The sequence below is a fragment of the Mustela nivalis genome (assembly GCF_964662115.1).
Source record: "Mustela nivalis genome assembly, chromosome: 16".
In the NCBI taxonomy this organism is placed as follows: Eukaryota; Metazoa; Chordata; class Mammalia; order Carnivora; family Mustelidae; genus Mustela; species Mustela nivalis.
The window spans coordinates 23,508,609-23,532,118 of NC_139035.1; the positions used below are offsets into that span (position 1 = coordinate 23,508,609).

Genomic DNA, 23,510 nt, shown 5'->3' on the forward strand with positions numbered 1-23,510 from the left:
CTGTTACTATTTCTGAGAAGTTGAGTACTATTTTTTCAGTACTCAAGTTAAAAGATCTCTGGCCAGCAGACTAAAATGTTTGTTTTATAATTGCCCGCTGAACTATGATAGTTTGTTTCCAGATGGTGCCCTTCTTTCAACCTGCACACAGTCTCTCCTTGTTCAGAGCTATTCAACCTCCTGCTGATCCCACCACCCCCACCCCTATTTAAGGCTACAGAGAGGAAATCCTAAGGAGGAGATTTTCCCCCTTAGTCTCCAGCAATTTTTAGTGACGTAGTATGTGGGCTGAACTTGAGTTTACTGAGAAAGAGAGGGAATCACTATTCGAGGGTGCTGTATGTACGATCTGGGTCAGCTACAGCCGGTTACTGCACTTCTCCATGTGGCAGACAGAGCAAAGCCACAGTGCTTTCTCTGCCGGATTAAAGACAGCCCACAGACCAGAACTTCCACTATACTACTTAAAATTACAAAGGTGGCTTGTCAAGTTCAATTGATTAGTGTTGTAAGAAGAAAAAGAAGTTGCTTATTACAGCTTGGATTTGACGGTCCAAAGCAAAAATGCAATTGCCATTAAAGTCACAGAGAAACAAACTTCTACACTGATTTTTAAAAGCAAGAAAAAGAGCAGCAAGTTTCTGGGTCTGCTTTATCAACAGATACATAAAGGTATTTTAATATTTATTTTTCTTTGACATTCTGTGTATGTTCAAAATTCTACATCTGCAGAAATTTCAAAATCTTTTATTAAACGAAGAATTTTAAAATATACTAACAATTTATTTCAGCTGAAAAACGGCTGGTTTTTTTTTGCACCTTTATGTTAAAAAACTGATCATTATGTACTTTGTGATGATTAATGCATGCTTTGAGGTTCAATTTAGTAATATTTGGTATATATGCTTATACAGTGCTACAACATGTTAGGTTTCAGAAAATGAGTGCTTTAGTAACACCAGAAAGAAATTTTAACAAGTAACAGATTCAATGTATAAAGTTTATAACACAGTGATTAAAAACAAAGGGATACAAACAAAAGAAAAGAGCTGTAAACATTAGTTTCTCTCTCCATGCAATTCCAGTGTGTGTGTGTGTGTGTGTGTGTGTGTTTGTGTGTGTGTGCTGGCAGGTTATGTATACTGTTAGAGATCTTAAAGTATAGCTACAAAACACAGCCAAAAAGATATAAAATTAACTGAAAGGCTTTGCAACGATCCCTCAATTACAGTATAACCAAATATCAAGCAGAAATTTTGGAAACTGAAGAATTTTAAATAACTTTTCACATTTACATGTAACAGTTATTTAACTCGGGTAACAGAAATTAAAATTGCTATACCTAGAATTACTTAAGAAAGTTATTGATACATTTAAAAAAAAAAACCTAAAACTTTGCAGGTTAGAATTAAGGAAAAAAAGAAAATGTGACTTAACTATTAAGTAGTCAGCAGTAATAGGAAATAAGAACCCAGAAGACAGAATTACTTAAACTGTATTAAGTACAATTACTTAAATACATGATCAAAAGACCAAAAATATGTATATTTTAGATAGACGTAATTTCGGTAACCAAGCAAGAGGTTTCTCTCAATGTTCTACTTTCTTTCAATATTCTACTTTAATTGTATTATGAGAACTGTTAAAAATAAAAATTACTAGTTAGCAAAATTACTAGTTTGCTTTTAAACACCAAAGACACTTAAGGTTCTTTTTATGATCTGGGGATCCTCTGTTTTTCTAAAACTAAAGACATTACATGGTAAGAAACTTCAATAAGCAAACAACTGTAAAGCTCAGATTTTTTCAACTTTACTTTCATGTCTTTTCCTTAAAGATTCATACTCTAAATCCTCGGAGGATCTCTGTTGAACATATTTTACAAAAAACTGATAAAATGTCCAAGCAATACTGCCATCTCTCTCTTTTCTGTTGCTGTTTGCTATGAAAAGTGCAGAACCTCATTAAACCCCAGTTCTTACTGAAGCCTTAGGCAAACATCGAATCTGAAACCCCAAACACAAAGATAACTACTATCCCTTTCTTTAATATCTCCAGGGGATGAGGCTGTTCTTAAGTCTTCCCAGAACATAATTCACAATCTAGAAATATCTAAAGCATCTTCAATGCTTCATAAATTTAAGTTCATTGCCTCATACTGTTTTTAGTGCATGACATAGCCAGTTAAATGCCTCTATGCATTTACCATCTGAAAGGAAGTAAATCCTGATTTTTATTTCTTCTCTCTACTAGCTGGCAGTGTAGCAACTATGAAGAGAAATAATACCAAGAAAATTAACTCAAAGCATGGACTTTCCCCCCCCGTTTTTTCCTAAAAACAACCAAGCAAAGGCATCGATTTAAACCTAAGTATACTGTAACTAATTTATAACATTCTCTTGGGACCTAGGAAAGTTTTAACATATACAGAAAGGTTTTATGAGGTAACACAGATTTATAGAACTTACACTTTTAGAACAGAACGTGGTGGGAAAATATTAAATAAGAGAATGTTTTCAGAAAATGTAACAGTCAATGTATTTTTAAACCAGTTCTCACTCATGACGTAGCTAGTCTACTACTTCAGAAATGTGTCTCCTTATTCTTCTTTGGATGACAACGAAGTCACTACTTTTATAAGGTCAAAGGAATTATATTTATTTAAGAACACATGTTTAGTTGCTTCCTTTAAATACTTAGGTCAGATTCTCTCATGGTACACAATGATTTATCTTACGATTTAATCGTGCAGGAGCCCATGAAGAGCCAAGGCAGACCACAACAAAGGGAAGCTACTGCTATTTTAATTTCTCATCTTTGTTCTTTCATGACAACACTGACGTAAAGTCACAATAACAGTCTTGGATTATAAGTTCTTAGTTGTCCTATACAAATCTGTGTCTGGTAGGAATACAGGCTGTTCCAATCAGAATATTGTTCATGAAATTCTACTTGTTTTGAAGTTACAGGACAGCTTCTGAATTTCCCTTGTTTTGGTAGCTTATTTCATAGATTATTTTAAAAAAATAACTTTATAGTCTAAGAATTTCCATTCTATTATTAAAGTGAAATGAGTGAAAAAAAAAGTGAAATGAGTGAATCTAAGGACTAGTAAGTTAACTATGTAGGAGAAATACTGTACATTTTACTGTCCCAGTTTTAAAAATAAACCATATCTAAATCCCACGAATCTGCAAATATAATGAAAAATCTTTTATTGGTAACTATAGTACAATAAAAGTCCTTTTCTTATAAAATAGAAGACTTTACGGTCTAAATTTTCTCTTGACATCAGAGGCAAAAATATAAAAACAAAAAACTAAAAGTACTCATCCAAGTGCGCTTTTATCAGTAAGCAACAGACAGCCTCTGATACAAATACGGAATACTATTGTGCTCATTCCTCTTATCTCGGTTATGTTAGTGAGAGACAAATGATTTCCCACACTCCATCCACTCTGCTTTATTTTCATTATCACTCCATTTGAAAACACCAACGTAGACAAGGTTTAAAAAGGAGCAGTCATCTTTGTGAAAGCAGTTGGGAGTCCTTATTTCATAGATCGTAAGAACCTTCATTTTTGGGGGAGGGCTCCTAATCACAAGTTAGTTCTGTAGCTATCAAGTAACAGTAATACATACGGGGGGAAGGAATGACAGCAGAAGTCTGGGATTGAAAAACGATGCAAACAGCCTAACAAAAATGATTCACAAATACCTTTTCATAAAAGGTGAATGGGTCCTTGTAAGTAATGGGTCCATGTAAAGACCTACAAACCAGAAAAAGACTGAAAAAACAAGAAGCACAAAGTTGAGGCTCCTCTATAGTTACAGCATGACTACGATAAAATTCACAGGTCCAGAAAAATGAGAAGAACTGAATCCAATGTGAGTGCTAATTCTGGCTTCTCTGGGACTTTATTTCTTTGTAAAAAGTGTATACATTTATTTCACAGTGTTGTTGTGAATGCAAATAGTTAACAAGCATTAAGGGATTGTTTGCTCTCGGTGATAGAAAATAGGACAAAATATGTCACCATATGCTGTAGTGGTTAATGAAAAAGAGAAACATCAACTCTGGAGTCTTTTGCCTAGGTTCAGAATCTGGCTGCATCTCTCAGAAGCTGTGTGACACTCTGGGTAAGGTCCTTAATTTCTGGATGCCAGTCCTTCAGTGAAGATGAGGACTGTAATAATCTACTCAAAGGGCTGGAGTTATAAGTAATTTAATTAATACATGCAAAAGGGCTTAAAACAAGGTCAAAAGCCCAAGAAGTATGAACTACTGTTATTACTGCATTGCTATTATTAATTGTAGGCGTAAACAATTTGGGACCTGACTTCTCAAATCAAAAAACAAGAACTTGGGTGGAAAGTGGGACAGAAGAGTTCTGCCTTAGTGTAATCACTGCTATCCTTCAAAAATAGCAGTTAGGCATCCAGTTTATGAGGGGGGGAAGGCGGGCCACGTGCTCCAGCAGCCTGCTTGTGTGGCTGAGGGAAGCGGCACATCTCAGCCACTCTACTTAATACTACTACACCTGAGAGAGGTAACTCGTGAAACAGGAAGCAGCTTCAGTTCTTGAGAGCGAGTACTGGTGTTTCTACAAAAACTGTACTATGAGGGACAAGTGTTTGTCATAGCAAAAATGAAACACTGCAAGCACACAAGCCGGCAATGCATGCCACTGCTAGCAATGTCAGCCGAGGAGCCGGGGAACCTGAATACTTGACCCGGTCCTAATACTACCGATTTGCGTGGCCCGGGCTTTCAAAATGCACATGGGTGCAGAGAGGTTCTCGAAGGCACTTTCCAACTCTAACAATCATATTCAACTACAGAGAGTTTCTTTCCTTGGTAATGGTTTCAGGAAACTATTGAAATTTTACTACAATACCGTTCAGTAGACTCTCTAAGAATTAAACTGCTTTAAAAAAAGAATGAACCTGCTAAATCATATGTAAGCTTAGAGCATTTATATGATTATAGTTCAGAAAACACAATTACCCATAACAATGACTGTAAACATTCTCTCATTCTTAAACTTGTCACTAATCCCAAAAGGACAGGCTACAAAAACAAAAAACATAATGCCAAAACTTTCTGGTCTGAGATCTGTTTAAAAAATGTCTCTCTGACAGATAAAAAAGATACTTATAGAGGGCCAATTTAACTAAAACCACATAATATAAATATAAAATAATAACTAATAAAGTCACCTGCTATTAACTTTAATATTAGTTAGGGAAGAGGGGCACCTAGGTGGCTCAGGCAGTTAAACATCTGCCTTCGACTCAGGTCATGATCCCAGTGTCCTGGGATCAAGCCCCACATCGGGCTCCCTGCTCAGTAGGGACTGCTGCTCCTTCTGCCTCTCCCCCTGCTTCTACTCTCTTTTCTCTCAAATAAATACAATCTAAAATAAATATATGAAAATGTATTTAATACTAGTTAGGGAAGAATGTTTTAATCAATGCCTTACAAACACTGTGTATCATTTTCAGAGCCTTCAGACAATAAGTAAACTTTCCAAAGGTAAGAAAAGTGTCTTATTAGGGTCTCAAAGCACCCAAGAACACTAACCCTATGCCTCTGCACACAGTGGGCACTGAACTGAGGAATAAAAAGCATTATAGTGAGGTGGTAGGTGGAGAGCTATTCTGAAACCTAAGTGTTAGACAAATGCAAACACATTATGATGCTGAATTTAACAAATTAATAACATTAATTTTGGCCCAGTTTAGTAACACCAATATATACCCTTTTTTTCTTTTTTTTTTAGTATTACTGACTTTTTAAAAGTAGGTTAAAATTGATTTTTACTTTTCCCCATTGGTTTATTTTTTTTACTTAAGACATGAACTTTAATGCAGTTTTCTAGTAACATATTTTGAATTCTAAAAAGAAGTAGTATATTTAAGAACTTTGATAAATTAGGAAGTGCACACAATGTAATCCACACATGGCTGAGAATTCTGTTGGAGCACACTGGTTTTATTAGTTTTTGTTTATTTTTTTAATGGACCACCTCAAATATAAACAATTATTCTTAACCCCAATATAATACAACTAGCTAATAACAGTATCATCTTGACTGCAAGATGACACATCCTGGGTTTTGCTCATGTTTATTATTCTACTTTATTTACTTATGTTTTCATTGGTTTGTTTTTTAAAAGACTTCATACAACCTCATTTCAAAATGAAGGCTTTTTTCTGGACCCTAAGTGTGCTATTCTTCCTACTAATGGGCACTGGACACTGCAGAGGAGGAGAGTTCAAAATAAAAAAAACATCCCAGAAGAGATACCCTCGTGCCACAGATGGTAAAGAGGAAGTAAAGAAATGTGCATACACATTCCTGGTACCTGAACAAAAAATTACAGGGCCAATTTGTGTTAATACCAAAGGGCAAGATGCAAGTACCATTAAAGACATGATCACCAGGATGGACCTTGAAAACCTGAAGGACGTGCTCTCTAGGCAGAAGCGGGAGATAGACGTCCTGCAGTTGGTGGTGGATGTAGATGGAAACATTGTCAATGAGGTAAAGCTGCTGAGAAAAGAAAGCCGTAACATGAACTCTCGTGTTACTCAACTCTATATGCAACTATTACACGAGATTATCCGTAAGAGGGATAATTCACTTGAACTTTCCCAGTTGGAAAATAAAATCCTCAATGTCACTACAGAAATGCTGAAGATGGCAACAAGGTACAGGGAACTAGAGGTAAAATACGCTTCCTTGACTGATCTCGTCAATAACCAGTCTGTGATGATCACTGCGTTGGAAGAACAGTGCTTGAACATATTTTCCCGACAAGACCCCCATGTGTCTCCTCCTCTTGTCCAGGTAGTGCCACAGCATATCCCTAATAGTCATCAGTACACTCCCGGACTGCTGGGAGGTAACGAGATACAGAGGGATCCAGGTTATCCCAGAGACTTAATGCCACCACCTGATCTGGGAACTTCTCCCACCAAAAGTCCCTTCAAGATACCACCAGTAACTTTCATCAATGAAGGTAAGTTACCTCTTACTGTTAAAAATGGAAGTATAAGATTAATATGTTTTATGGTTTATGAAACAATGCACATAATAAGTCTTTATTTTTCATCTTGGTGATGTAATTATACATGAACATTTTTGTTTTCTATTAATCAAGAATTGAACTTAATTAAATACATCTCTCAGCTCTGAGTCCAAGAGTTCCTAAAAACAGTGTATTCTGTGAGGAAAATTATTACCTTCCAACCAAATTCTTACTAAGTTACTAGCATTAAGACAGGAATGAGTCCACAATCCACTTCTAACCTCTACAACCATCCCATCAGCCTCCAGCTGGGTCCTCTCGCTGCTCAACAATCCTTTTGTTTACCTCTTGCTGCTCTCCTCATTCTCCTCCTCTCCAAAAGGAACATTTAAAAATTTGCTTTCACTCTCCTTAAGCCTGTAATTATACCTCCTCCTCACCTCCACTCTCAGACACGCATCATCTATTGCTGTAGTGAGATGAAGTCTACCCAGTCCTAGTTTCCTCCTTCTTTCATATCTTGAAAACATCTGCACAACACCCATGCCTTCTTGACCTCAGTCGTAAGAGGAAAAGGTATCCCTTCCAATTTCCAAGACTAAACAAACTACAACTTGTATCTTATACCCACATATTTTAAAAGTAAGTTTTCACTAGGATAATAAAAAACCCTAGAACTGATCTTAATATCCATACCTCTATTTCTTAATTCCTTCCCTTCCTTGTTGATCACTGATATAAGTGCCCAGAGTACAAAGATAAATACTTGACCTTTGTTTCAGTTTAGTACACTCACTGCTAACTTTCTAAATATTGTACCCCCATATCCATTTTCTAATAAAGCATTCTCCTGAATCTTTATAAATTGATTTGTTTCCTCAGAGTGGAAAGAAAAGTCCAAAGGCCCCAAACTAAAAAACAAATCATAGTTCATTCACTTATTGAAAAGGCAGCACATGAAACTGCACGCAGACTATGGGACAATTTTAGACCTCGAAAAGCAGCACACAGACTGGAAATACACACAGCATGAGCACCTCTCTGCATCAGCGGAACCATGGACCACCCACATCCCTGCTTTCTCAGGCATCCACATCGTAATACTGACTCTTCCTACTTCCCTAGGTCCTTCATTTGCATCTTCTTCCTCTCCTATAGCTTAAGAAGTTTGCCTCAAGATTCCCTATTTTACAGGTCTCACACATCTTCAAGGCTACAAGTATTACCACTGCTCAAATGCGTCCTGCTTAGAGCTCTCCCTCCTGATTCTAACCAGTGCTGAATGTTTGCATCTGGATGCTCTACCATCACTGCACAAGGTGCTGCTTCTTCTCTGCCTTCTTCCAGCTTATCTGTCAACCAGGCAGCTTTCAAGTCTTAAGTATCTTAAATGTTACACATTCCCAGATTCAAAGAAACATATCTCGATGGCTCTTTCCCCAAACTGCTAACTATGCCTTGAACACATTTTCTCTATCACATTACACTAGGGTTGTTTGCATGTCTGTCTCCTACTAGACTGAAAGCTTCTGGAAGAGAGTGAACGGTTTCAAACATCTAGCCAGGATCAAGTTTTGGCACACTGCACTCAGCTTATTTCAAGCACTACAATAGATATTTGAGGAATGAGTGAATGAATAACTGAAGCTTAAAATAATCCTTTTCCCAGCCTAGCATTTTCCTTTTAGAAGTAATTATTATAGAGGTAAAACATATTTATTGAAGAAAATATAGAAAATACTAATAAGCTTTCCAAAAAGCTTCACTGAATATCCAAACAGTAATGAAAGTTAACACTTCCATAATAATCTTCAAGTCTTTCTTTTTTCCCCCTTGTTAACATGGTAATCACTATTCTTGCAATTTTAAAAGACAACTTTGTTCTTTTTCTTTCCCTGTGGTTATACCCTTAGGATCAATCTTTGTTACTAAGATTGACGGGTCATTTGATTTTGATTTTTTTACTGTGATTCATGCTGCTCCGTATTTCTGAATTTGCTCAGCTCATCCCTGTCACTTCCCTCCTGCCCCACACGTGTAGTCAACAGAGTTCTATCCACGCTGCTTTTCTTTCATGGATTTCCCCCCCAATCATTTATTTATTTTTAAGATTTTATTTATTTGAGAGAGCAGCCACGTACGTGTGGCCATCAGGTGGGGTGGGAGGGCAGAGTGAGAGGGAGAGGGAAACGGAGCAGCAGACTCTGCTGAGCAGCACCCTGGGATCATGACCTGAGCTTAAGGCAGACGCTTAACTAACTGAGCCACCCAGGTGCCCCTTGTCCTTCATTTCTATTCAGGGCCAGAATTCTAAGATCCAAGTTATTTACGGCAGCACCTGGAAGATGGAGACTTCTGGATTATTATAGCTGTGTAAACACTGGGATGGGGTGGGGTGGGCGGGCAACTGCTCTGTGCCCCAGTTTCCTCATCTATAAAAAAGAGGATAATAATTGTACTTACTTCCAGAATTAACACTTGAGAAGTGCTCAAAATAGGGCCTGGCACTCAAAATGTTAACTCTTATTAGGAATGGTATAACAGTTTGTTGAGTAGTCTAGCTCCATTTTCCGTCTCCATCAGAATATATTCTGTATTGCCAACAGATCTATCTTCTTAAACTACCACTTTGATCACATCAGACTTCTGTTCAGCAGTTCCCCATTACAGACAGAAAATGTGCATTTTGCTTAGCCTGGGTAAGAACAGTATCCTCCTCAAATGAAACTTACTTCTTTAGCTTTTCTTCTACTAATTTCCTTCACAAAAACCATCTGCTTCAATAAAATGAATCAATTCATTGTCTTTGAAATATGTACTACCATGCTTTCTGCCTATCAAATTATAAGGCTCAGACATAAGATATAGTAAAGTGAAGTAAAATAAAATAAAATAAAATAAAATAAAAGTACCAATTCCTCCTTGAAGGAATTGTTGACTTTCCCCTTGTTGACTTCCTCAGGCTTAAAGTGATTGTTCCTCCCCATGAATGTCTCTTTTCTCTGGAACATAAAATATATACAACAGGGATGCCTGGGTGGCTCAGTCGGTTAAGCCGCTGCCTTCGGCTCAGATCATGATCCCAGGGTCCCGGGATCAAGTCTCACATCGGGCTCCTTGCTCAGGGGGGAGCCTGCTTCTCTCTCAGCCTCTGCCTCCCATTCTGCCTGCTTGTGCTTGCTCTGTCTCTGACAAATAAATAAATAAAAATCTTAAACACACACACACAACATTCCTTCTATTCCCTCTTGAATTATCAGTTATCTTCACGTGTATTTACAGCACTCAAATACACATTTAAGTAAAATGCCTTCCAACTATAATGTAAGTTCCTTCCTGGTAGATGGATACTGTATCTCATTTGCAGATGCTAAATAAACGTTGGTTTAACTTGTTATTACATTTTTCATAGAGCTTTGTAAAGCTGTCATTCCACAGACCTTCATGAAAGTATTTTAGTACATTCTACTGTACTGTATCCTTCAATTTATACTGTTCTAACTCTCAGTAACAACAGGCTACAATACCATTATGTTAGGTAAATGATGATCACTATTACCTCACACCCTTTGATTTCAAAGGAAAGATGTATACAAAATGACCCACAGGGTATAGAAAGTAAAATATATCTATTTTTAACAATCTTTTAAAAAGTATTTGTTCTGGGGTGCCTGGGTGGCTCAGTGAATTAAAGCCTCTGCCTTTGGCTCAGGTCATGATCTCAGGGTCCTGGGATCAAGCCCCGAATTGGGCTCTCTGATCAGTGAGGAGCCTGCTTCCCGCCTCTCTCTCTGCCTGCCTCTCAGCCTACTTGTGATCTGTCTCTCTGTGTCAAATAAATAAATAAAAATCTTAAAAAAAAGAAAAGTATGTGTTTTGTTTAAGCTTTTAATGTATACTTCTCTGCAAAGTAGTTTATTTATATAACATAAATAAACATAATTGAGTTTGTGGAATTTTTTTTTTTTTTCAACTGATGGAATGTACCATTAGGTAGGTATGGAGATGACCACCATGGAGTATTTTCTATGGGTTTTTAATCTTAAGTGGATGGTATCATCAGTTCTCAGAGAAATCATTATTCACATATTCATACACTGATACATTTAAAAAGGCTTATACAAAAATGAGCTCTATCAGTTCTATATTTTATTATACATTGAGTTATAGTGCAGGAATAATCCTGTATTTCACAATTAAATCCCATGCTAGAGATTCAGCATATCGAAAGTCCCATTAAACAGATTTTTGTTTTAATAAAATAATGGTGTTTATATTCCTATTTACCAATCCTTAATGTAAAAATTAAATGAAGATATAACTTCTGTTATTCACTATTTACTTGTTGCTACAAGTAAACATTAACTTTTCACTTATTTTATTCTATAAATATTGGTCTTTGATATTCAAGGACATAATGAGCTACACTGTAAGAATGGTCATTAGCACACTAGCAAACATAAAAAAGAAAGTGCACAGAATTAAGAAAACCTGTTTCCTCTTCTGTTATTGACCTTGGGGTTAATAACAATTTGCCTGTCTGAATCTATTCTCTCATGTGTATAATGAGTTGGATGGACTGGACAACTCTAACATCACGTTTTAGTTCGAATATTCTATGACTCCTATCAAATATAAATTACTGTAACAATAATAAACAGACTTGCCCTTTACTTTATATATATAATGTGTAAAAATCTGTGTGCATATTCTAATCAGACTGGAAAATATGTCTGAGCTGTTTGGGTACTTGCACAAAAGGGGCAAAGATGGATGGTCTGCCTGTACGTACAGATGCTCTGGCACTGAGAAGTTTGTATTACTGTACTCTGTGTGTGGGAACATGGTCTAGAAGTCTAAAGTCTCTAAATGTATAATGTGTATGTATTATTTAAAAGTGTTTCAGCCAGTCACAGAAAGTCAAATACTGTATGATTCCACTAATACAACATACCTAGGGAAGTCATATTCATACAGACAGAAAGCAGAATGGTGGTTGGTGAATGGAAAGTTGTTCAATGGACACAGGGTTTCAATTCTGCAAGATGAAAAGACTACTGGAGATTGGTTGTGCAACAAAGATAAAGTACTGATGCCACTGAACTGTACATTTCAAAATGATGAAGTTGGTAAACTTTGTTATATCTTATCATCATTTTTCTAAAAAGGTGTTTTAATGACAATTTTAAATTTTACAATGAACTTTAAATCAAGGGGTGCCTGGGTGACTCAGTCTCTTAAGTGTCTGCCTCCAGCTCAGGTCATGACCCCATGCTCCTGGGATTGAGTCCTGCATTGGGCTCCTTACTCAGTGGGGAACCTGCTTCTCCTTCTGCCTGCTTTGCCTGCCATTCCCCCTTCAGTGCTCTCTCTCTCTCTCTCTGACAAATAAATAAAATCTTATAAAACAAAACAAACTAAATAAATGAACTTAAAGCAAATAATGCAATACTTTTGTTAGATTAAAAATAATTATCTCCAGAAACATCACTCTCCCTCTAGCTTAAAAACAAAATAGTTGAGAATTTAACTACACACCTGGCAAATTGCCATTAATAAAATCGTTAACTCAATGTTATTCAGTGGCTCCATTTTGGGTTAGTCTTTTATAAAAAACAAAACACATTACTCTTTTACGAATGGTATATTTATAAAAATAAGTATATTGCTTGTACGCAGATGGACTTGAGAAAGTTCCTGCACACTGTGTTAGGGCACAGATCTGAGTATCAGGACATCTGGATTTTGGCAAGACTTTTTTTTTGAGTCTTTTTAAAGACTGTTGTGATTAAATGAGGTGATGCATATAAACATGCTTGTGTATGGTCTGACCATCTATTCCATTTTTCTGTGCCCTTCCCTATATGTGCCTTGCTTTGCCATGTATGGGGATAGGAAAGGTAAGCTTTAAAAGCTATACATGCCCTCCTTAATACCAACCACCAGGCTCATGTAACCCCCACCCCCGACACCCTTCCAAAACCCTCAGTTTGTTTCTCTGAGTCCACAGTCTCTCATACTTCGTCTCCCCCTCTGATATACCCCAAATTCACTTTTCCTTTCCTTCTCCTAATGTCCTCCATGTTATTCCTTATGCTCCACATATAAGTGAAACCATATGATAACTGACTTTCTCTGCTTGACTTAAAAATATGGGTCCTTAATGAAAAATACACCTTGGGAAATAATGTGGCATGACTGTTCAATATTTTTCTTTCTATGAATCAGATCTATTAACTGGAGTTTGTTAGTCCAATACAAACTTTTAATCATCAGATAAACTGAGGAAGAGAGACACTGGTCCTTCAAATTCAATGTACAGAATTCTAGTTTCCTGCCTTAAGAAGAGTCCAATTGTGTGTCAACAAAGATGAAGACTATTTCAAGATTACTCAATGCAAGGAAAAGGTTAATAAAACTCCTATGTTAAAAGAAAGGTACATCCAGTCTATACTGTATGGTGCACCATTATGAATAAATTCCTGAAGCATGTCAATTAATTTATTCCTAATAATAGGCAAACCTGCAAGTTAAATCTGACCTCTCAAAAACAAAGCTGTTGCTTTTCTACTAGTCATTTAAGAATTCCTATTAGGCAATGATTTTTATGGTAGAGAAAGAAAAAACATTTAAAATAAGAATGTCTTATATTCTAACTCTAGGCAGAAAGTTAAGTAACATATTCAAAAGTAATGAAAAAAATTTTCTGTTAAGATCAACAATACACACTGGCTAAGACAGGTTAATGGTTTATTTATAAAAATGAATACGAATAAATACTAAGTTCTGATAATTACTATTTTACTGAGGAGAAAAAGTAGCTGAAAGTACTACTAATTTTATACACATGTTCTGGAAAAGGGTTTTTTTTTTTCCCCTCAAAGATTTTATTTATTTATTTATTTGACAGAGAGCGAGAGAGAGAAATCACAAGTAGGCAGAGAAGGGGAAGTAGGCCTCCTGCTAAGCAGAGAGCCCGATGTGGGACTCGATCCCAGGACCCTGAGATCATGACCCAAGCCAAAGGCAGAGGCTTAATCCACTGAGCCACCCAGGTGCCCCTGGAAAAGGGTTTCAACTAAATTCTCCTAAGCCTTTCTAAGTCTAACAGGTACCCAAATTGCAAACATGAAGGCCACCACAAACAAGTGGGTTGAAAAGTAAAGATCATTTTATTTTTTAAAAAATATTTTATTTATTTATTTATTTATTTATTTATTTATTTATTTGACAGGCAGAGATCACAAGTAGGCAGAAAGGCGGGAAGAGAGCGAGAGCGAGAGAGAGAGAGAGAGAGAGAGATGGAAGCAGGCTCCCTGCTGAGCAGAGAGCCCGATGTGGGACTCGACCCCAGGATGCTGGGATCATGATCTGAGCTGAAGGCAGAGGCTTTAACCCACTGAGCCACCTAGGAGCCCCTAAAGATCATTTTAAATTTGCATAAAATGAAGTCTTATCAAATGAAAGCAGGATTTAGGAAACCCAAAACTCTCCAATTTGGTTAAATATCCAAGGGCATTTTAAATAGCAGAGAAGAAACAAATACTATTTTACAAATAAATACTATTTTACAAATACTTTGTAACATTCAAAAGCTTGTTCTAAGTATTTTAAGCTATTCAAATAACCTAATGAAATGCTGAATATATCCTTAAATATAAAATGTAAATTGTCAAAACTATAATTAAATGAGTGCAAATATTTAGTAGAATAACATTCATAAAATAAACAATATAAAGGTGGTATTTATAAGAATAAGCAAATTTCTGAAATGAGAGATATTTATGTGGATTCCAACAAGACTACTTCATATGTGCATTAACTACAACAGAGTTTAAAATAAGACCAATATTCCTCAGATATCCTTGACTATTCCGGAAGTGACAACTTAGAAAAAGTTTGACTACAATGAAGAATCAATTTCAACTTGACAGCCAACCTCAAGAGCTCCAAGTATCCCCCTTAGCCATTTACATCTTAGACGAACTAGACTTTTAACTCCTCTGTAACATCAAGCTCTCTTTGGATTCCATCCCTCAGCTCCGGTGACTCATGTGTGGCCATGATTAGATTCCTTAACCCCACAGGCCTAACTCCTCTTCAATCTTCAAGATTCTGCTCACATATAAGTAGACTTTTATCTCTGTTAATCTGGGTTAGTTATTTCTGGCCAGTGTCCCATGTGCCCTACAGAACTCCATCCAAGTACCTATTATATTGTTAAGGAATTCTCTCTTTAGTTGCCATTTCCCCCATTTCCCACCTGACTCTATGGTTGTTTCTTTACCATCCGAGCCTAAAATTTTCTAGCCTATTGTTGATGCAGACAGACACATCTGGAAAAAATGCACAACTGAGGACATTCTAGAAACCATGGTGGCTTCAGGAATCACTGAGTTCAATAAATATTTGAGTGTCTAAGTGGGCCAAGACAACCAAAAGATACAATCTTTGCCATGGAGAGTTGTATGAGTAAACAAATAAATATATTACCATGCATTACACAAAGTAATCTAAGAATGGACCTGGAAATTAGACTTTACTTTTCCTTCTATTTCACTTCCACATATAAAATTAAAGTTTTATAAATTTCATCCTATCCGAACTACAACTTTCTATCCTTCTCTTACCTGACTACAATGTATGTTTCTGTAATGTTTAGTAGCTCATATATGACTGGTAAAAAAGGAGAATATCAGTAAAACAAAGAGGTCATACTGGCTCACTAGGAGTAATCAGCTGTTAATTTTGGTGCAGTATTTTATAGAACATGAAGGTTTTCAGGAATACACTATTTTCTACAATAGACATGCCTATACATTCATCTTTGATTAGCCATATTTAAATTTATTAAATAAGTTACTGCTGTGCGTTAGGGATAGCAACAAAGGACAAAAGAAGGCTACTAACAGTTGATGATGACTACTCTGTAAAGTGTTGTGTAAAAAGTTCTGAATACTTTGTCATTTAGATTCAGTAACTGATAAGGTAGATAATATAAAAATAATTCACACTGAATTTTAATGGAATATGATCTAACTTATGGCCAGTCTGATAAGCTCAAAAATGTTACTTTTATCATAGTCTTCCCTAGCTTAAGAATCTATTTATAAGCTTTCAAAGGCTAACCAATATCTTCATGAATACAGAAGCATAAATTCTCAACAAAATTTTAGCAAATCTGGCAACTTTTAAAAATAATAATACACTATGACCAAGTCAAGGTCATCCCAGAAATACAAGGTTGGTTTAACATCAAAAAAATAATCAACAGAATTTACCTATTAACAAACAAAAAAAGAAAACCCTGTTGTTTGAGTAGATAAATAAAAAGCTTCTGACAAAATCCAAAGCCCATCATGATAAAAACGCTTAAAACACTAGGAACAGAAGGAACAAGAATTTTTGAAGTAGGTATTACAGCTTAAAGGATATGTTTGTAATGAATGAAAGCTTGGAGTAACTCTAAAACTAAAAAATTCAATACCTAAAAAAAATGCAACCCAAGAAAGACAGCATTAAGTCTTTACAGGTAGTTTCTCAAGATTTTTACTAGTATTATGTAGTGTTTTGTCACTGTATCATGAAAATTCTGAAACAGAAATATCGATAAAACACTAAAATGTGGGCTAGAGAAATAGATCATCACTTGATTTTGTCTGTGGTTTTCAATTTTCTTGTATTTAAAATGTGAAGGCGGGACCCCTGGGTGGCTCAGCAGGTTAAGTCTCTGCCTTCTGCCTAGGTCATGATCTCAGGGTTTGGGGATTGAGACCACATGGGGCTCTGTGCTCAGCAGGGAGCCTACTTCCTCCTCTCTCTCTCTGCCTACTTGTGATCTTTCTGTCAAATAAATAAATAAAATCTTTAAAACATGAAGGCAAGTTAATTCATTCATTCACTTAAAAAAAGACGGACAGAAAAAATGCAATCTTGCCATTTGCAATGACGTGGATGAACTATAGAGTATTATGCTAAGTGAAATGAGTCAATCAGAGAAAGACAATTATCTTATGATCTCACTGATACATGGAATTTAAGAAACAAGGCAAAGGATCATAGGGGAAGAGAAGAAAAAAATGAAATAAGATGAAACCAGAGACGGAGACAGACCATGAGAGACTGTTAATCTTAGGAAGCCAACAGAGGGTTGCTGGAGGGGAGGGGTAGGGGGAGGGGGCCAGGTAGGCCCTGAGGCAGTGAGTGGGTGACAGTTATTGGGGGGAGGGTATGTGTTGTGAGTGCTGGGTGTTGTGTAAGACTGATGAATCACAGACCTATACCCCTGAAACAAATAATACATTATATGTTAATTAACTAAATTTCAACTGAAAAAAAAAAAAAAAAAAAAAAAAAAGACTGATTATCCGCCCCTATAGCTAAAACACTGATAATGTGCAGTCAGAAGAAAAACGAAAATAGTCACCATCCTCAAGGAGCAATCTAGAGGCAAGAGTTCAGTCTCTAAGAACCCCTTCTAATGATGCAATTATATAATTATTTATTTAATGAGATGAATCTTTCCCCAATTAGCCCCAAATGGATCCTGTATATATTGGCACAGTATAGATAACACATTTCTTAAAATTTCAACAATCCTATTAGCATTATAGTGAGTATTTTCTTTTATGAGCTTTACTTGACTAAACTCTATTTTACACGTAATTTTTAAAAATTGCACATGTCAAAATTTAAATATTTCTAGTAAAATATAAAGTTTGACAACTGGGTTTTCTATACTTTTTTTGTGTTGTTCTAAAAGATCTGTGGGGTAATTCTTATTTCTGAATCACTTAATACTTTTACATGATTATAAAAAAACAACTGATCAAAATACTGAAGAATGGTGCAACTAAAGACTGTTAGTAAAACTTAGAATCAATCTTTCTTTAGGTCCAAAAAATGTGGAAATCACAAGTTCAAGAGTCAGCTCCTCTACAAAACATTTCACAATATGTTTTATCATTTTAAAAGATATGAAGAACTTACTCATGTATTAAAAATTGGGAGGGAACCCATAAAACTACAAAATAACACAAGAGCAAATGTAGCCAGCAGTTCAGAGCATGGACTCTGGGATTAGAAAGAAATGGGTTTACGTCTAGGGCTTATTACCTTCTAAGATACAGGACCTTAGACGAGTTAACTGTTGCATCTATAGCACATCTGTAAACGATCACAGGGTCATTGTGTAGACTAAATAAGAAAATTACTGTTTGTCATATAAATTGATACAACTCTTTAGAAAGGCATTTTGCCAACATTCCTGAAGTGTATTCTTATGGACCGTTGAATGAGGGAAAAAAGTTAACAGATTCTTTAAGTTTGGGGGAACTCTGGTTTATTTCAGGGCTTCTTAATCTTTCATATGTGAATGTACACTGTGGGTTTCCAAAAGGGTAATATAATACTTAGCAATAATAAAACTTATTTGACCACGGCTGGCCATTTTCAGTCAGTACCTCAAGGGACTAGTGTGTTCCACAGAAACCAAATTTTGGAAACTGTAAACCAAGCACTATGAAGAGCTATAAAAGTGTTCACACCCTCTTGATCCAGTAGATCAATCCCACAGCATTTTTATAAGTAATTATTTGAAAAAAATGAAGCCAGTAAGATGACACTTTGTATAGTTTTATAATAGCAAAAATCAGATGAAACCTTGATATCCAATGACAAAGGAATAAACAATGATGTATCAATGTTAAAAATTTATATTACAGCTACTAAGTGTCAGAATGACTGCAGTCCCACTGCAATTTCTGTTAAAAGACAGAATCCAACTTTCTATGTGTGTCAGAATGATGACAATATAAAAATGTTTTTCTATGGACAAACACTCACAAGAGCAGTGGAAAATGAAACAAGTTAATCTTCCATATAGTGGGACTGGGGTAATTCTTTTATTTGGTTTCTTAAACTTTTATGGTGTTGTGTATATAACGGATAAAAAGTGGTATCTTTATAAAGAAAGCTATAAAGGGAAGACTTTTGATTAAAAACTATCTCAAAATGGCTCTGTTCCTATTAAGTTTCCTGGTAATCAATGACATTTTCATTATAGGACCATTCAAAGACTGTCAGCATGCAAAAGAAGCTGGACATTCAGTCAGTGGGATTTATATGATTAAACCTGAAAACAGCAATGGACCAATACAGTTATGGTGTGAGAACAGTCTGGATCCTGGGGGTTGGACTGTTATTCAGAAAAGAACAGACGGCTCTGTCAACTTCTTCAGAAATTGGGAAAATTATAAGGTAAATCAGTGATTCAGATCCGGGATGTGGAACATAAGAGCTCTTACAGAAGTAACCATCTGTGCAAATAAATAATACAGTTTAAAAATAACTATCCACATATTTTTCATTATCTACTCTCCAGTTTTAAAGTCAAAATAAAAAGGTAAAAGGGAAACTGAAGTTATCCTTTAAACTGCCCATTTTCAGTCTGGATGATTTATACATATATTTAATTCTTAGCAAAGACTACTGCTGACTCCATTTTCTAAAAAGACAACTGCTTTTTTGTTTATGACCACGTTATGATCAGCAACTGTATTTAAGCAATATGAACTACAGAACTTAAAAAAATGACCATTTCTTGAGGACTGATTACCTCTGATAACTGCCCCCTCATGTTGTAAACTGCTTATCCCAGAGGCTGGTGCTGCTGGGAAGTAACATACCCGACTGTCGCAGGGGACCAGAGCCGTGCAGCAATCATTTTGGAAAAAGTAAACGACCAGTCCTTGTTAATAATTTTGATGTTTACATGCTAACTGTAGGAGTGGTATACACCCTCCAGTTCAAGGACGGCAGATGGGTGAGATTACATTCTCTACATGGTCAGTTGTTCATTCAGAATTACGTAAGTCATGTGATTACTCACTTTTAGGTGACATTTTACTGGCAGTTAAAACTGAGACATTAATACATCCATGTTAGAAGTTATTTCTAAGCAAATAACTAGGGGAAAAAAAGTCCTGTAACACAACCTTCTTGAGAACACAGGTAGTGTTAAGATGAGGTTTACTGAGCCTAAGGCTGTGCTGTTTACCTACCGTGGTGAACGCTTATGGAAACAGAAGAGTTCCTTGATTTATTTTTTTAAAAGAGTCAACAACTTTTCCAAGGTGGAACTCTGAAGATTACTGCTATATCTTCTGATATTTAATTGTAACAGAGCTAAAGAAGACAATGTGCTTTAACAACAGAATATTATCATTTTTACTGAGAGATCATAAGATGTTAAATATCCTTTTTGTTTGACTAAAGGGGGGAGGGGGGACAGTTACAGATATACTCTTAGAAAGAAAACTTTGGCTCTTTGTGTATGAGAGAGATTAGGAATCCTTTTCAGAGATCTGGGTAGCTTATTAGTTGATGCTTTTAGTAGCTAGGAATAATTTTCATTCTCTTCTGCCTTTTTCTTATCTGTAAAGTTTGAAGCTAGCTGTTCAAATGAATAGACAAAAGTAAGAGAGAACAAAACAAAACGACTATGTGAGGCTTGTAAAAATCAGGTAATCTATTAAAAGGGAAGTTCACCTTACCACTTAAATGGTGAATATTTATCAAAGATTTAAAACTTATCTGTAAAGAAGTTTACTATCTCTACACTTATTTATCTCCTCATGCTGTTTGTTTATTAACAGAAAGGGTTTGGAAACATTGATGGAGAATACTGGCTTGGACTGGAAAATATCTATATGCTTAGCAATCAAGATAATTATAAGCTGTTGATTGAATTAGAAGACTGGAGTGACAAGAAAGTCTATGCAGAATATAGCAGCTTTCGCCTGGAACCTGAAAGTGAATTCTTCAAATTGCGTCTGGGAACTTACCAGGGAAATGCAGGGGACTCCATGATGTGGCATAATGGTAAACAGTTCACCACACTGGACAGAGATAAAGATATGTATGCAGGTGAGTAAGAAAAACTGATGTGTATTCTTTGTAGAACGACCAACTTCTATATGCATTACAGAGAACCCTGCTATTAAAGTATATGGTACTAAAAATCTTTCCAGAAAGGTAATTTTGGACTCAATCACAGGTTACGCTGCCAAAAAGTTAGTTATCTCTTCTATAAGGCAAGCCCAAAGTGTGAATGAACTCTATCACTCCAACCAGGGGTTGAATTGAGCAAAAACTTAATTCACCTGGAAACAAAACAATGCCTGAAATCCATAACTACTACTGACTAAACACCTACTACATGGCAGGCACGGTTGCAGGTGCTACAGATACAGCAATGAGGAAAGTTCCTGCCCTTGTAGAGCTTATTCTCCAGGAGACAAAATGATTTGTCAGGTCGTGGCAAGTACCCTAATAAAAATAAAACCAGTGAGGGAACAGTAAGTGACGAGCAGCAGGGAGTAAAATGGGTGCTATTTTATACAGAGTGGCCGAGAAAGGTTACCTTGAGAAGGTAACATCTGAATAAAGACCTGAAGGGAGTGAAGGAGGCCAGCCATTTGGGGATATGGCTTTGATAAAGGCATTTCTTAGTACCTACACGGAAGGGAATAGTATGACTGCAACATGTGGTAGGACAGCAAAAAAGCTTTACTCAGTGAGGAAATTAATACTCTCTTTAAAATCAGTTAGGCAATCCAGACTTAACACTTAACACTACGGCACCTGAGTGGCTCATATTTGACTTTGGCTCAGGTCACGATCTCAGGGTTGTGGGCCTGAGCCCACATTGGGCTCCCTGCTTGACAGGGAGCCTGCTTCCCACTCTGCACCTCTTCCCCTCCTGTTCGTGCAAGCGGAGTCTCAAATAAATATATAAATAGATAGACAGATAAAGTCTTTTTTTTAAAAAGCTCTTAACATTAATTTTCATATACTTTTTCCTTTAAAAAAAAAAAAGATTTATCAGAGAGAGTGTGTACGAGCAGGGGGAGCAACAGGGAGAGGGACAGGGAGAAGAAAGCTCCCCACTGTGCAAGACGCAGGATGTGGGACTTGATCCCAGAACTCTGGGATCATGACCTGACCCAAAGGCAGATGCTTAACCGACTGAACCATCCAGGCTTTTGCCATTTTAACCCAGGTTTGTGGCCCCAATAAAGAGATATATATCCCTCCTGAAAACTGATCTACTTTTCAGCTGTATCTTGGCCAGAAGCATGGAGGTCTCTACGTTAACCTGTTTTACAATGGCAAAAGAGGAAAAAAGGGGGAGATGTAACCAAAGTATAGTATATACCATATTTATAGAAACACATCTGACCACTGGTAGGGCTACTCTCTTTTATATTATTTTATGCTATTTTAATAATTGAATTTTCCCAAATTTACTTTTAGCAACTCTGTATCTTTCCTTCCCAATCTCTCCCCTCTCCCTCTTTCTCTTTCACAAACGTTATTTTTGTTTTATTTACCCTGCTACCCCCAAATTAAATCACTTAATTTAAAAAAAGCATGTAGTAAACAAGCGAAGGGCAAAATAAAGGCAATTCAAGTGATATTTCAAGTAGCTGATACTTCAGGAGCAGTAACAGAATGAATGAAGAAACAAAACCACAAAGATAAAAGGTAACGGAAATAAGTAAGAGAACTCAAATAGTCCCAAAGGTAGCTTAAGTTTTTGATGGTTTGCAGAGTACTGCACATAGAAGAAACCTTTACTTTGATATCTCTATTTTTTTTCCTCAAAGGAAACTGTGCCCATTTTCATAAAGGAGGATGGTGGTACAATGCCTGTGCACATTCTAACCTAAATGGAGTATGGTACAGAGGAGGTCATTACAGAAGCAAGTACCAAGATGGAATTTTCTGGGCTGAATATCGAGGCGGGTCATACTCCTTGAGAGCAGTTCAGATGATGATCAAGCCTATTGACTGAAGAGAGATAGTCTCCAACTTAAACGACACAGAACTCTGTATTTTTCAGTTCCTAAAAATGTAAATGTTACATGTATATTGTTTTGCAAAATTCATTGCTACAGATATAGTTTTAAAAATGAATGTTATTTTAACTATAAAGGGGGACTTATAAATGTAATTTCATCTTTCCTCAATATACTGCAGAAGGTTATTTGTATCCATAACCCTATTTTAAAAACTGTATTGACTAAATACAGGTAAAGCTTGTTTTATAAAATGTAAATATTTGCCACAATGTATAACAAATCTTAGCTTTATTTTAAATCAAAACTGAATACATGTTCAAGAACAATTTATTTAAAAACTTTATGAGATTGCTCTAACTTCCAATAGAAAAATAATTTTAAGATTTCAAGCCAAGTAATACATTTTATTTATAAAATTACAGACAGGAAATTAGAGAAAACTCTAATTTTGCCAAAAGAAAATACATTTTGCATTGAATAAAAGTTATTTCAAACTCAATTTGTGCCTTTCACATGAAATGATTGTATCTAAATTCTTGACAACATACTATATGCTGATTTCCCAAAAGAATTAAGTGAACCACAGTATTAAAATATATATTTTAAAACAAA

At 36.0% G+C, this 23,510-nt stretch overlaps 2 protein-coding genes across 5 annotated transcripts in view; one reads left to right on the forward strand and one right to left on the reverse strand.

The window, feature by feature from the left end:
* The window catches only part of RALGPS2 (Ral GEF with PH domain and SH3 binding motif 2), a 158,340-nt gene that overhangs the window by 42,588 nt on the left and 92,242 nt on the right, over positions 1 to 23,510 (reverse strand). The gene's annotated exons all lie outside the window — the stretch shown is intronic.
* ANGPTL1 (angiopoietin like 1) lies at positions 298 to 23,397 on the forward strand. The gene is made up of 5 exons (XM_082704098.1): positions 298 to 672; positions 6,181 to 7,026; positions 19,100 to 19,293; positions 20,691 to 20,961; positions 22,704 to 23,397. The coding sequence occupies exons 2-5, from the start codon at positions 6,204 to 6,206 to the stop codon at positions 22,889 to 22,891; spliced, it is 1,476 nt and encodes a 491-aa protein (XP_082560224.1). The 5' UTR covers positions 298 to 672; positions 6,181 to 6,203; the 3' UTR covers positions 22,892 to 23,397.

What these genes read in the sequence shown, in the direction of transcription:
- ANGPTL1 (XM_082704098.1), top strand. Translation starts at nt 6,204, where the DNA reads ATGAAGGCTTTTTTCTGGACCCTAAGTGTGCTATTCTTCCTACTAATG. An exon ending in AGTAACTTTCATCAATGAAG is followed by an intron (nt 7,027 to 19,099) that starts GTAAGTTACCTC and finishes TTTTCATTATAG; the next exon opens with GACCATTCAAAGACTGTCAG. An exon ending in AGATAAAGATATGTATGCAG is followed by an intron (nt 20,962 to 22,703) that starts GTGAGTAAGAAA and finishes TTTTCCTCAAAG; the next exon opens with GAAACTGTGCCCATTTTCAT.